General features: G+C 46.4%; 1 protein-coding gene across 22 annotated transcripts in view; it reads right to left on the minus strand.

Annotated features, from left to right (window-relative positions):
* Positions 1–13,210, minus strand: part of MICAL3 (microtubule associated monooxygenase, calponin and LIM domain containing 3) — a 228,325-nt gene that overhangs the window by 17,613 nt on the left and 197,502 nt on the right. For 17 of the 22 annotated variants that reach the window (XM_019465075.2, XM_019465079.2, XM_019465074.2 and 14 more), the window contains 3 exons: positions 9,916–9,966; positions 8,418–8,528; positions 6,775–6,868 (listed from right to left, as the gene is read on the minus strand). In XM_019465075.2, the coding sequence (XP_019320620.2) occupies positions 6,775–6,868; positions 8,418–8,528; positions 9,916–9,966 (256 nt within the window). Of the gene's footprint in view, positions 1–1,774; positions 1,826–4,490; positions 5,439–6,774; positions 6,869–8,417; positions 8,529–9,915; positions 9,967–13,210 lie in introns of those variants that run through there. The other 5 variants (XM_019465082.2, XM_019465098.2, XM_053895051.1 and 2 more) reach the window with 4 other exon arrangements.

Raw genomic sequence — 13,210 nt, forward strand, 5'->3', positions numbered from 1 at the left:
AGAACTGAAAACAGCCAACAACATTTTATCACCCAAGCATGGGAGTGCAGAAAACAAAACTAGACACACAAGGTAACCAGTGGCAACAGGATCTTGAGCTGGAAGGGAAGGGTGAATATAACTATAAAGGAATGGGTTTTGACAGTTCCTTCTGGGAGATTTTAAATTAAAAAAAAAAATCTTTTTCACACACTGAGATTCGTTTTTAGGATTGACATAAACATCTGCCAGGGCATGTTATGAGGAGGTGGGAAAGGAGTCAAGGATATTAGACAGGAAATGGGATTTGTTAATTGGAATGCAAGCATCAGCCCTTTTACAGCATCAATGGCCATGAGTATGGAAGTCCCTGAACACACCAGAAGCTCTGGGGCACTGAACGGATCTGAAGAGGGGTAGGTGTCCATGGGACCCTGGGGACAGAAAACAAGCAGCGACCAGCAGCAACCCAACCGACCCGAGGTCAAGAGCCTGTTTCCTTACTGCTCAAGGCTAACAATATGGAATTGTCATACAGTAGAAATCACAGAATTATGTCCTTGGCTTTCAAATGAATGGGCCACGAAGTGACTCTTAAAAGGATGGGATTATGGCAAAAAATGATAGACAATAATCTTTGCCAGTTCTTGTAAGACAACTTCTAGGCAAAGAGCCTGTAAGGGGAGATGAAGAGGTCAGAGGGACCATCCAAGGATGCAGGAACTCCAAGGAGGGGCCCGAGTCTCCCCTGGTTAACCTCAGGATCAGCTGCTTGGCACTCCTCTTAACAAAACTGCCCAAAGTCTAGAAATGAGACTCACGGATTCGTTATTACCCTAATCAAATACAAATGGTAAGCTTTGTATAGTCAAGACATCAAAAATCGTGAATTCCTTTAAGGCAGTGGTTTTCTTGCTTTAGAGGGCATGAGAGTCACCTGGAAGGTTTGTTAAAACACAGATAACCATGCCTCACCTCTAGAGTTTCTGATTCCGAAGGTCTGGGATAGGGCTTGGAAATTTGCATTTCTACTAAGCTCCCAAGTGATGTTGCTGATGCTGCTGGTCCAGAGACCATATTTTGAGAACGGCTGCCTTAGGCTTTTCCTATCTTCACTGAAAAGAACTGCAAAGTAACCTCCATGACACAGCGAGGAGGGAAGGACATAATTATAGGCATCTGTCAACACAGCCTCAAGGTCAGTGAATTTGGGCAGAAATCACAACTGCATCTTTTTCCATGCACTTGGATCTTTTAGGGGAAATATGAACGCAGCCTAATGAAAATGGGTGAGGCTGAGTTCTTTACACGTTTGGTTCTTGAGTGTGACTGGCAGTGAGATTCCTAGTGGATGTGATACCTACATGTAAGGAATGAGAATGAGACTCAGGGCACAGGTCATACTGGGGAAGGAGAGAGAAAATGTGTGTGTGTGTGTGTGTGTGTGTGTGCATGTGAATGCATGTGCATGTGGGTTACTACTGTCAAATGACTAAACTATATTAGAGGGACCAGGATGCCGATGTGAGGTTGATGGGGAAGGGTAGGTGAACTTTTATTAAAAAAAATTAAATTAACCCGGGGCAACAAAGGCTATCTCAAATCTTCCTCTGGATTATTTATGTGCAGGGGATCCAGCATGCTGCTCCATTATGAGCTGGAAAAGGGCCTGTGCTTTTGCCATTTGGTTACCAGGTTGATATCGTCTTGTTGTTTGTGAGCAGAGACTGGGAAGGGCGGGCGGGGAGAGGGTGTCAGCAGGGTTAGTGTCAGCAACAGATGCTGCTATACATACCACCCAGATGCAAGTCGATGAGGTCACTGTAATAAGACTCTCCCCAATAGTCTACAACAAGGAATTGGTGAAGAGAGAGTTACTGGATCACATAACCCTCCTGTGCCCCCATACCCAAAGCAATCAATGACATGAAGCATAAGAAACAGAGATATAGCAAGAAGGCGAGGAGAACAGCTGGAGAGCATGCATCTAAGTACATTACAATACACACATGCTGTAGCTACATACTTCCTGGTGGTGGAAGGGAGTGCTCACTAAAAACCACAAGTGATACAGTTAATAGCCAATTAGCAATGTGATTGCTGTTTAGACCTCTGATCAGTTAAGACAGAACAGAAGCCCTTGGCTTTGCTGGGAATCCTGCCCCTGCTGGGACTCAACTGCATCTAACTAAGATTTTTAAAAATTCAAGGGCAGATCAGGGGCTACTTACTACCTTTTTACTGAACATTAGAAGCCCCAGGCTGAGACATTGAAGGCAAGATATGAACATCCTAAAAAAGCTCTGCAAGGCCACCAATCCTTAGGTTTAAAGGCAGTCAGAGCTCTCCCAAGAATTCACCTGTGACCCCACTGGTGAGCATATCAAACTCTTTGCAGAACCACTTTCACTGGATAGGTATGAGATGAAGGAAATCCTGTTTCTTCTGAAGTTAGGCCCAACTTCAGCCAGACTTCTTTTTAAAAGCACACAATGAACCGTGACTATTTGCCCTAGGGCTCCTGGAGGTCTGCTGGCCACAGGCACTCCTTGCCTTTCAGCTCCACGTGGCTGTGCAGCACGGATGTGACGTTCTTCACATGCCTGAGATGCAGAGACTGGTCACTGCGGAGGGCCTGAGCTTGGGCGGATGGTCCTCACGCTCTCAGAATCATAAACATATGCAGAGTCCAACAAAAGTCAGCTGCTATGTGTTACCCTTTGCCTCCAAATCTCTCAATCTAAATGCTGATCCTGGCAGCCTTTTGTTCTACACGAGGGTTTCCCCTTTAAGAATGGACAAACCAGAAGGCAGAATGTAATCCTGGAATGGTTTTTCAACTCATGCTCAAGGCTGATTCAGTGGTTTAAATTTGAATCACAGTTCCAGAAACAAAAAGGGTTTCTCAGGTGCTCCACACTAGAAATCACATGTGCCCTAGGCTTGAAGGCTCTGAGCCTAACCCTGTGGCCCAAATATATGTGAGCCTTAGACCAGTGGGGATCAACAGGATGGCAGGTCCGTATCAGATCTCTTCTCTGGAAGGGCAGCCTGGCTAACACTCGGACCCCTTCAGACACCTATGGAGGCTTGAGCTCATCAGGCAGGACAGGATGGCAGGCTCAGCCAGCTGTGCACCCTCAGGGAAGGGACGAACTAGCACTGCTGGAAGACTCCAAACTATCATGCTCAACTGAGTCTATCTCCTTAAGGACTCAGCCAGGAGCAACCAGACTAACAAGAGGAATGGGATGTAGAAGCAGGAGAGAAAGGACAGCCAATGTTCACAGTTCAGCCTCAAAGATGATCTCTGCCAAGTAGGACCAGGGCCACTGAGATTTCTGACAAAAGGCGAGCCTTGGAAGCAATATGTTTAAAATAAGAAAAAATACGTTTGGAAATACATTCTCATGGTAGGAGTTACTATATCTTGAGAATTTCCCAAATGCACCATGGGTAAATCTCCCAATGGAGCTACCAAAGCCTGTCTTTAAAAACAGGATAAATATGTATTTGGATGAAGGTGTTTTGATAAAGCTTTGCTTACAAGAGTTTGGACTAGAACAATGGTTTTCAAACTGTTCTGTGAAACCCTAGGGTTCTTCAAGTGGTCTTCCAACTAACTGATTCACAAGTACTTTGAACTCCTTTCAAACTTACACAAGACACACCACATTCAGAAGTCTGATATGCCAACTTTAACCCACTGAAGACCATCAACACATCAATCTGTGCTATCAGGCAAACTTGCTTTTGTGAGGCTCTCAGGACCAAGTTTCTTCGGCTCTGTGTGCAAGTATCTGTATCTGCTGAAAATGTGTTAGGGAAGAGGATATCTTACATATTTATTTAAATTCTGGCCTGCAAGTAGAGTACTTATCAACAATAGTATAGGACAGCATCCTGGGGAACCATCACTCAGTGAGACCGAGCCTGTCAGAGCAGCTCCTGTCACAGTGCGGTCCTCTAGGAGGATGACATCCATGCTATGATATCACAGCAGAGTTGGCTTTTGTGTTTACCACATGCCTGGGGGCTTTTCTCTCAGATCTACTCTTTATAAGAAATAAGGAGCTTCTGGGGCACCTGGGTGGCTCAGTCGGTTAACAATCTGACTTCGGCTCAGAGGGTCATGATCTTGCAGTCAGTGAGTTCGAGCAAGCCGTGTGTTAGGCTCTATGCTGACAGCTCAGAGCCTGGAGCCAGCTTTGGATTCTCTCTCCCCCTCTTTCTGCCCCTCCCCAGCTCACGCTCTATTCTGTCTCTCAAAACTGAATAAATGTTAAAAAAATTAAAAAAAAAAGAAAGAAATAAGGAGCTGCTGTTAGATTTGTTAGTGATTCAACTGTGAAAACAATTCCTACTGCTCCACCTTTAGCTTCTAGCATGGAGGTAATTTCAACTGCACACATCCTGAGACGCCCAAGTGAACTGCTAAAACACTGTCACCATTCACAGCAACTCCCTCTGTGTGTCAGGATGCTGTCTCCACTGGGCCCTGGGGAGGAGGCCTGTTATCACTGGAGGTATTTCCAAACTGGTGCTTATCAACATTCTTTTTGATTTAAACTTAACTTATAATTTGGCTGCTAAAAAACAAGTTTGAAAACCATTGACTTAGATGAAATCCTGGTTATATATTTTTATGAAAAGATAATTACCTAAATAACTGGAAAGGGGAACTTTGGCAATCTCCCATGCCAAAGGGTAGATTTTTCTATGACCCCTTGGCAGTCAGCAGCTTGAATAACATGGCCTGTTACAGAAATACTGAAGCAATACCACAGACTTGAACTGCATGGGACCTGATAGGTGCTTTACAGAAACCATCAACCCTGGGGCGGGCCCACTGGAATTTCAGAACCCTGTGAGGAGGAGGCAGAGACTGTCTTCCTTGAGAACTTATGCTAACAATGAAATGGAGAAGCACATGCTGGTTGAGTTATTCTGACTACGTGTTGGAAGATCTATCCCTCACGTTCCATCTTGGCAGAAATAACCTGTGGGAAAGGATAGGAAGGAATAAAGGTGGGCCAAGGCTCCCTCCTGACATCTTCAAAAGAGAAAGCAGTGATGGTAGGGCTCTGGGAGTCCTGTTACAACTGGTGCAGAGCATCCCTGCTGGGCTCAGGCTAACTCCCTCTGGGTGGGCAGGCTTTACTAAGGATGCCAAGTAAGCACATGCAGGGCAGGGAGCCAAAACAAAATGGTGGGGGACATCACAGCTTCATTTGGAAGCCTGGAGACCATTTCAGGTGAACCCAAATCTCCACTCCTTGACACAGGGGCCAGTGCTTGCCTCGCAGTCACACGTCCCAGGCTTCTGGCTGACTGGCTGCTCAGTGGTTCAAGCTTTTGCTTTTGGTGGCCCAGGCTTCAAGCAGTAACTCCAGCGTCAGGTAAGGCACAAAACCAAGAACATCACATCCTCATCTTTCTCTCCCATCCCATCTCTTCACCTGAAGGTCATCATTGAATCGACTGGTCAGCTGCAATTTCTAGGCCTTGAAGGGCTTGGAAAGATCCACTTCTATGCCTGAACCCTGACACCCCCCCCCGCCACATGAACTTTGGACCTACAGAACCCTGTGAATTCATCTTGACATCAGGCACACACTGTGAGGTCAGCTCAGCAAGATCACATGGCAGCAAATGGTCCCATTCCTGACTGCCTCTTACTGGTTCTGCTTCAGTTTACAGAGAGCCTGCCCACCAGGAGATGCACCACCCCTGCCCTTCTGCCATGCTAGAATAAGGAGTTAGGGGTTACCGCAAAGTTAGGTCACCTCCTTTCTTCATCCCCAGCCTCACAACTTGAATGCTGAACCTGGAGGCCTGGGCTCTCTATAAGGAGAGGGAAGTTTCCCCATCCAGACACTGGACCGAGACTCATGGACTCTTGGGAAAGCAGAGATCAGTCACTCCATGCCTGAGTTGGAGCTATAGTTGGGGTTGGCCCAGTGGTTTCAAGGTCTTGAACCAACAGGGCTTCTTCCTAGGCCCTTGGGACTAGGGATGACTCAGGTTGTTCCTTGCTTTCTGTGTGCCCAGCTGTGCTGAATCCACCTCACAGGCTCCTTGGATGAACGGTGGGGGTGATTGCACTATGTTCCACAGCTCTTCCCTGGGAATGGCAGCCACTGAGCACGTGGTCCTCACAGCCATTTCCCAGTGTCTACTCTGTGCTGGCTTGCCACCATCCCCTGAGCCTGTCCACCCTGCCCTGAGTGACCAGCACACTAGGACACCTGTGTACTCCACACACAGGAGGCAGTGAGGACTCTGTGGGGCACATGCCCTCCTATTCCCTGTGAAGTCTGAGCAGGAGAGGGAGCCCAGAGAGCTAAAGACTGGAAGTGGCATGTGGGAAGCAGGCTGAGGGCCCTGCTCGTGCAGTTCTGTGATGGTTCCTTTTGGTACAGTTTCCCTCATTCCCAGTAATTTTCTTCTAGAGAAAATGATGGGGTGGGAAAGGAGGAGGAAGAGAGGAGGAGGAGGCCCAGTGCTTGCCACCAACAAATGAAGTGGACTGAGAGTTCGTTCTACAGATAAATGGCAAGCCCTCAGACAGGGCGGAAGAACAAGTCCAGGCCTTGGGGCAGTCCCAAACAGAGATGCTTTTCTTTTCCTCTGCTTAGCAGGAAGCCCCAATCTCGGTGATGAAGGGCCCCAGAGAACCCTGCTGGAAAAGAAGCTGAATTCCAGACGAGGTGACACAAAACTAGCCTCCCATGGGGTGGGGCCAGGGGCTTTCCTTTAGGAACAACCTCCTCACAAAGGAGACCCAGACAATACCTGCTTCACCACGGAGTGCCTTCTCCACAGCAACCCCTCTTTCCTCCAGCTGCCTCTGCTTCTCCTCCACCTGCTCCAGCTGCCGCTGGATAATCTACGGGAAAACAGAACAGTGTAAGTACCCAACTTTCTCTCTTACCTCCTAGCTTTCAGGAAGACAACTAAACTGTACAAACACAAACAGGGAGAAAAACAAATTAGGTCCAAAAGTTGGAAAGTAGTCCATGGGCATTATGCCCAGAGTGTGGTGTGATGACCACCTACATCGAATCCCCCAGGGCCTTGTTAACTATGCAGACCAGGGCTTGTCATTAGTAAGCACCACAGTGTGTGGGTGCACATTAAAGGAGCGACCAGCCCTCTGTAGGGCAGTTCAAAGATAGAAGTGGATATAAGCTCCTGCAGGAAGGACTGACATTCTGCAGCCTAAGTAAGACCTTGCTAATAGTGAGGTTGCTAAAGCATTAGCAGGCGTTTTTGGAGAGTACTGCAGAAATCTTGTCTCTAAAAGATTAAAAAAAAAAAAAAAATCTAGAATGGAGCAATACGCCAGAATCTGTTTGGAAGCACACAGTGAGAAGTTTCTCTGTCCATGGGGACTGATAATGGTTACTAGAAGGACATTCAACCCAGCAGCAGCCAATGGTGTATATCTGGAGAATGTCACACAGAAAATGAAATAAAATCCGGGAATCCAATCAATGCAGAGAATGTGGATACAGAATAATGTTCAAGAAAAGGATTAAAAGACTGGTGGTTTTGATGCTTGCTAAACATGGAATTCAAAGGTGTATCTTTGTTGGTATTTGGATGGTTCGCTGTTAATGTTTCTCATTGTTGTATGAATACAACTATATATATATATATATGTATATGTATATGTATACGTATGTATATACATGTATGTATATATGTATATATGTATATATATATATATATACACACACAATTTCATTAAAAATCTTTTTTTAATGTCTATTTATTTTTGAGAGAGAGAGAGAGAGTGAGAGCTCAAGCAGAGGAGGGGCAGAGAGAGAGAGAGAGACACAGAATCCGTAGCAGACTCAGCACTGTCAGCACAAAGCCCGATGTGGGACTTGAACCCATGAACCATGAGATCATGACCTGAGCTGAAGTTGGATGCTCAACTGACTGAGCCACCCAGGCAACCCTCATTTTAAAAACCATATTATATTTAGATATCTTCTATACTTCATATAAAAAATTATTTTTTGTTCCATGAAGAAAATCTAGAATGGTCTAGGATCTGTGAGGCCTGAAGACAGAGGCTGATGCCTGGAGGACAGCTCTGACCTGGAAACCCCAGGCCCATCAGAGGCTGCCAGGTCACCTCTTGACAACAGCTGACTTTACAATGATTACTCCAGAGCAAGGAATTTAGGAAACTCAAAGCATGGCTCTTCCTTTGCTATGAGTAACTCCACAAAATCAAAGCTTCTACAGTTGCATCGAGCCAGATGCTTGTGGCCTGAGACTTTGGGGCTATTCTCTCAGTTATCAGGGATACCCCGTCTACCTCCGCTCTGTCCTCTTTACCTACCCTCATTGTGGACAAGGACAAACATGTTAGAGAGGAGGGTGCTCTTTCACACTTGGAATTGTGGCCCCTTTGGGGATTTTACCTGAGCTCGGTGTAGCCGCTTCAGTTCCTCTTGCTTGGCCTGCCTCCTAGCTGCCTTCTGCACACGCCGGGTCAGCTTGGCGTTCAGTTCCTCCTCTGTGTAAGTTCTTGGCTGGAGAGAACGAGAGAGATTTCCTAAGTCAGGCGCAGCAGGCCTGGGACAGGTTTGGGTGCTGGTTGTCAGGGGGCACAGTGAGCACTGTCCCTAGGTTGCAGCTGCCCTTCTGCAGAGTGCCCGTGGGGTGGACAGGGAGCAGTGAGGTGTGTGCAGACTCCCAGGCTGCAGCTCAGCCAGAGGCTTCACTGACACTCATCCTTGCTGGAGCCCTAAATACTACAGGGTACAGCTAAAGATCTGCAAGTGAGATACTTCCCCACTGTGACAGGGACAGGAGGCTGAGTAGGGACTGACTGAGGGCCACATGCTCCTTTATCACAGAAATCACTTGTTTCCCACGTCAGGATGTCTGGTCTTTTTGAGATTTTCCAGGGGTAAAAATATGGTAATTAGTTCCCCTAAGCCTCCTGCTTCTAGGAGACATATAGGGAAAGGAAAAAGAAAAATCAGGATCCTTTTATTTTCTTATTTAGTATCAAATGCTACTTTCTTCAGATGAGTGATATTTATAAGGTTCTTTAAGAAGTAACATCTGAAGTAGAGAAAGTTGGGATGCCTCCATTCTAAGTTTGAGTGAACCCCAAACTAATATAGTCTGAAGGGACATGTGGAGGTGAACATGGACTGACTCCAGGGTCTGCACAGAGGCAGCAGTGGGCCACTGAGAAGGAGGGAGGAAGTGGTCTGGCAGGGCGGTTTCAGCCAGTGCAAGCCCTGAGGAGGCAACAGGCCAAATCCAGGGCAAATCCACAGATGCATCTGCCTGACAACCCCACCTGCAAATGTGGGCACCAAGGGCACAAGGCAGTGTCAGAAGCCTGGAGTAAACACTGAGCAACCACCAAGAGGCACATGCTGTTGGGGCGGGGGAGGGGTCTGCTTCTATTCCTAACATCTTATTTCCTCCAAGGAAAAAAAAAAAGAGAGAGAGACTTTGATAGACTTTAAAAGGTACTTCCAAATTCAACTCAGGAGTATAGTCTCATAATCTTTATTTTAAGAACTCAAGTGATCATTGAGAGCCAACTGAGCAGGTAAGTCTGAAAGGATCATCATGGTGTTCTAGCGCCCTAAGCATTTCACCTCGCAGGTCACAGAGCTGAGGGCTCGTGAACCCCCGATTCCTGCGGTGCCCAGTCCCAAAGGGGCAGCCCTGGAGTGAAATTACCACATGCACTCCAGCCAGTGAAGAGCAGGGGATCTCACCTTCCTCCATCATGACACAGCTAAAGAAAGTTCTGCTGCCAGTGTTTGCTACTGCTCCATGCATGTGTGAACAGTTAGTGAGGATGTGGCCGGAGGGCCAGGGCTGGGGGCTGCTCCGGGTGGTTAATCACAGACACGCATGCAACAATGACCAGCCATGGGAATGAGACACTACCTTTGATGCATATGATCTCCTGAATGCCAAGGCGTGTGGTACATAAATCAACTTTTAAGGGGATGGCAACAGAAAACAAAACAGAATAGTAATAATAACAATTAAAAAATTAAAACTAGAACACAGAAATGGAGTAAAATCAGTTAGAAGTTTAAAACAAACACACAAGACTAAAGACTTAAAACACGTGATTATTTTTCACAGTGTCACACAGGACTGCGTAAGTGAGGAACCTGATTACATAGATCCCAGCAGCAGAGTCTCCGTGAAACCCTGGTTTTGAATAAGGCCTGGGTTCACTTTTATACTGAGAAGACAGCTTCTTCCTCACTATGCCCCAAATCTCTGTTCTCTTTTTACTCTCCCTTGTGTATAATAAACGAAAACTGTTCAAATATATGGTTATATATGCTACTTCTCCTTCAGTATAGCCCATTTGCTTGTGGAAATTCAGACTACTTCTTTCAGCTCAGTGTTATGGTGGGGGGGAGGGGGACAGGTGGTGGGAAATTCCTGTTGCCAGGGACACAGACCACAGATACAGGGCAAACTGACTATAAAACCTGTTCTCTTCCAAAAGGCTCTCTCCTGGCAGTGTTCTTATTTATTTTAATTAATTAATTAATTTTTTAAATGTTTATTTATTCCTGAGACAGAGACAGAGCATAAGTAGGGGAGGGGCAGAGAGAAAGGGAGACACAGAATCAGAAGCAGGCTCCAGGCTCTGAGCCATCAGCACAGAGCCTGACACGGGGCTCTAAATCACAAACCTTGAGATCATGACCTGAGCCAAAGTCGGTCGCTCAACCGAATGAGCCACCCAGGCGCCCCTCTCCTGGCAGTGTTTTTGAACAGGGCCAAGGTAGGTTTCCAGGGGACCACCCAGAAATCCTGAATGGGGGTAGGGGTCATTTCTTGATTATACAATGTGATAGGAACCTCAAATAGCATAAATAACTGATATTCACCAGATATATGTCAGGCACCTATGTCGGTGAATGCAACCTCTTCTCCACTAAACCTTGAGCAGAGCTGCCCAGAGCTAAGGTTAGTTACATTTGCTCTCTCGTCTTCTCACCAGCCCCAACAAATGGCTAAAAGGCAGTAAAGGAGTAAGGGAGGGGAGAAGAGCCAGGAGCTCTGGATGCTGCCGACGAGAGATTCTGAGAGCTTCAGGATAGACTGCAACCCCCTGTTCCCTTGTTGCTTCTCTGTGCATCAGTGGTGACCAGTATAGTGGGACTGCATTTCAAGAGCACAGTGGCTCAGAGCAGAATGGGTCTCCCTCCTAGCAGTGGCACTGAACTTTAAGTGTGTACGTACTGCCTCAGACTGACTCCTCTCTGCCACAAACCAGAGGGAGAGGATGAATCTCATTATAACAACAAGTCCATTAAAAACACAGAAGACACAGAATTTCCCCAAGCAGCAAGTAAACCACTCCACAGGAACTATGTAACCACAACCACAAGGAACAGCACTTAGCATCTGTACCTGTGGCTGGTGTACAAAGTAAAGGTAGTGGGGGCAATCACCTACTGATTTCTGGCAGAAGACAGGTACCAACTTGGCAGGGGCAGCGACTACAGGATTGAAATCATGACGCATCTGTGCTGTGCTGAGAAAATGAGGTCAGCCACAGAGCTGAAGCTTCTGCTATGAAACGTCTTGGCCTGACCCAGCGCAAATGACAGGCCCGTGGCTAGGCCACAGCGATCAAGATGCAGTGCGCCATTTGTATTTAAAGTAAGACTGAGGCAAAGAAAAGAGGTGGACGTGAATTACCTTTGGTTGGTAGGATTACGGGTGATACATATATTTAATCTGTATTATCTTTTCTACATAAGCATTTTCAATAAAAATAAGTTGTTCTCAGTTCCAGTTGTCTGTCTTTCTCTTTCTTTGTTTCTTTGTTTCTTTCTTTGTTTCTTTCTTTGTTTCTTTCTTTGTTTCTTTCTTTCTTTTCTTTCTTTCTTTCTTTTTTTTGAAATGAAACAAAACTCAGGTACTTGTTTCACAGATGCCTGACTCAGAGATGGGTCTATGATGCAAGAGGAACCACTTCCCCCAACTGTGTGGGCCCGGTTGCTCGGGTAAGGCATGTCAACAAGATGCTTCTTCCTGAGTCAATCCCAGCCACACTGTCCCTTTAGGTATCCCCTCTCCCTTCACTTCCTGCTCTGAAAATTTTCAAACATAGGAAAAGTTGAAAGAGGACAGTGAACCCCTAGGCCCAGATTTGCTAAATGTTAGCATTTTGCTACGTATTTGATATATATAATCTTTATACATCTTTAAAAAAATGATTTGTAGGCATTTTTTATGCCTACAAATTCTAGCATGTTCTTCTTAAGAACAGATGTTTTCCTATATGACTATAGTACCTTAATGTCTTACAAGGAACCTGGCATTGATGTGATAACATTGCATATCTACACATATTATACCATCCATGATCAAATTCACTTAATTATTCCAAAGTGTCCTGTATGGCTGTTTTTGTTTGTTTTCCTGCTTTAGCTTCCATCCTTAAAAATACATAGTACCTGCTCTCGCCCAGCCCGACACCACACCATGGTGGGATTCTGGTCAACATGTCCTAGGCTCAGCTTTGTCTTGAGTATTCTTTGCTTAGCCTATAGCAAATGGCTCTGCCTCTGTGGGCACACATGGAATGTGAAGTCCCCAAGGCCTCCGATTCTGGGGTTCTAGGAGTGGGGTCCATGACTTGTTGTTCATGTAGGAGGGGAAGAGCTACCTATGGGGCCAGTAAGGCCCCAGGAAAGGCTGTTGTCAGTGACATGTATTACCAAGAACATGGCCTTGGCATAGCCAGCTTGGGCAGCCTGCCACTCTGCATTCTGCCAGGATTAACTAATAGAGAAACAGTGGAGAGACTGACCACAGATGGGTATTTCTGACTGCATGGAAGCAAAGTGACCTTGGACCTTGGTCCTTCAGGGACCCCCCCCAGCCCTCCCTATGGCAGTGCCAGTCCCCAGTGTCAGGACGTGTTGAGGGACCCATGTACATATCCAGAAGCAACTCTTAATTCCAATCCCAGGATCAATACCACTGCCTGGGAAAGCACTTGATAGGAGGCACATGAAACCAGGTCTCTGCAGGAGAGAAGGCACACAGGTCCCAACCCTAACTCAGTGCTGTCCGTGCTGGCTCGGCTGGGACAGGTAGAAGTTGGCTCTGCACACGGAGGGCAGGATGACAGGCCTGGCTGTTTAGGTATACTTCTAGGAGAGTGGATAGGTAAATAGCTGGCATGGCCAAGGGAGACCAA

The sequence above is a fragment of the Panthera pardus genome, unplaced genomic scaffold, assembly GCF_024362965.1.
Source record: "Panthera pardus isolate Hobbes unplaced genomic scaffold, ASM2436296v1 HiC_scaffold_6, whole genome shotgun sequence".
NCBI classification, from domain to species: Eukaryota; Metazoa; Chordata; class Mammalia; order Carnivora; family Felidae; genus Panthera; species Panthera pardus.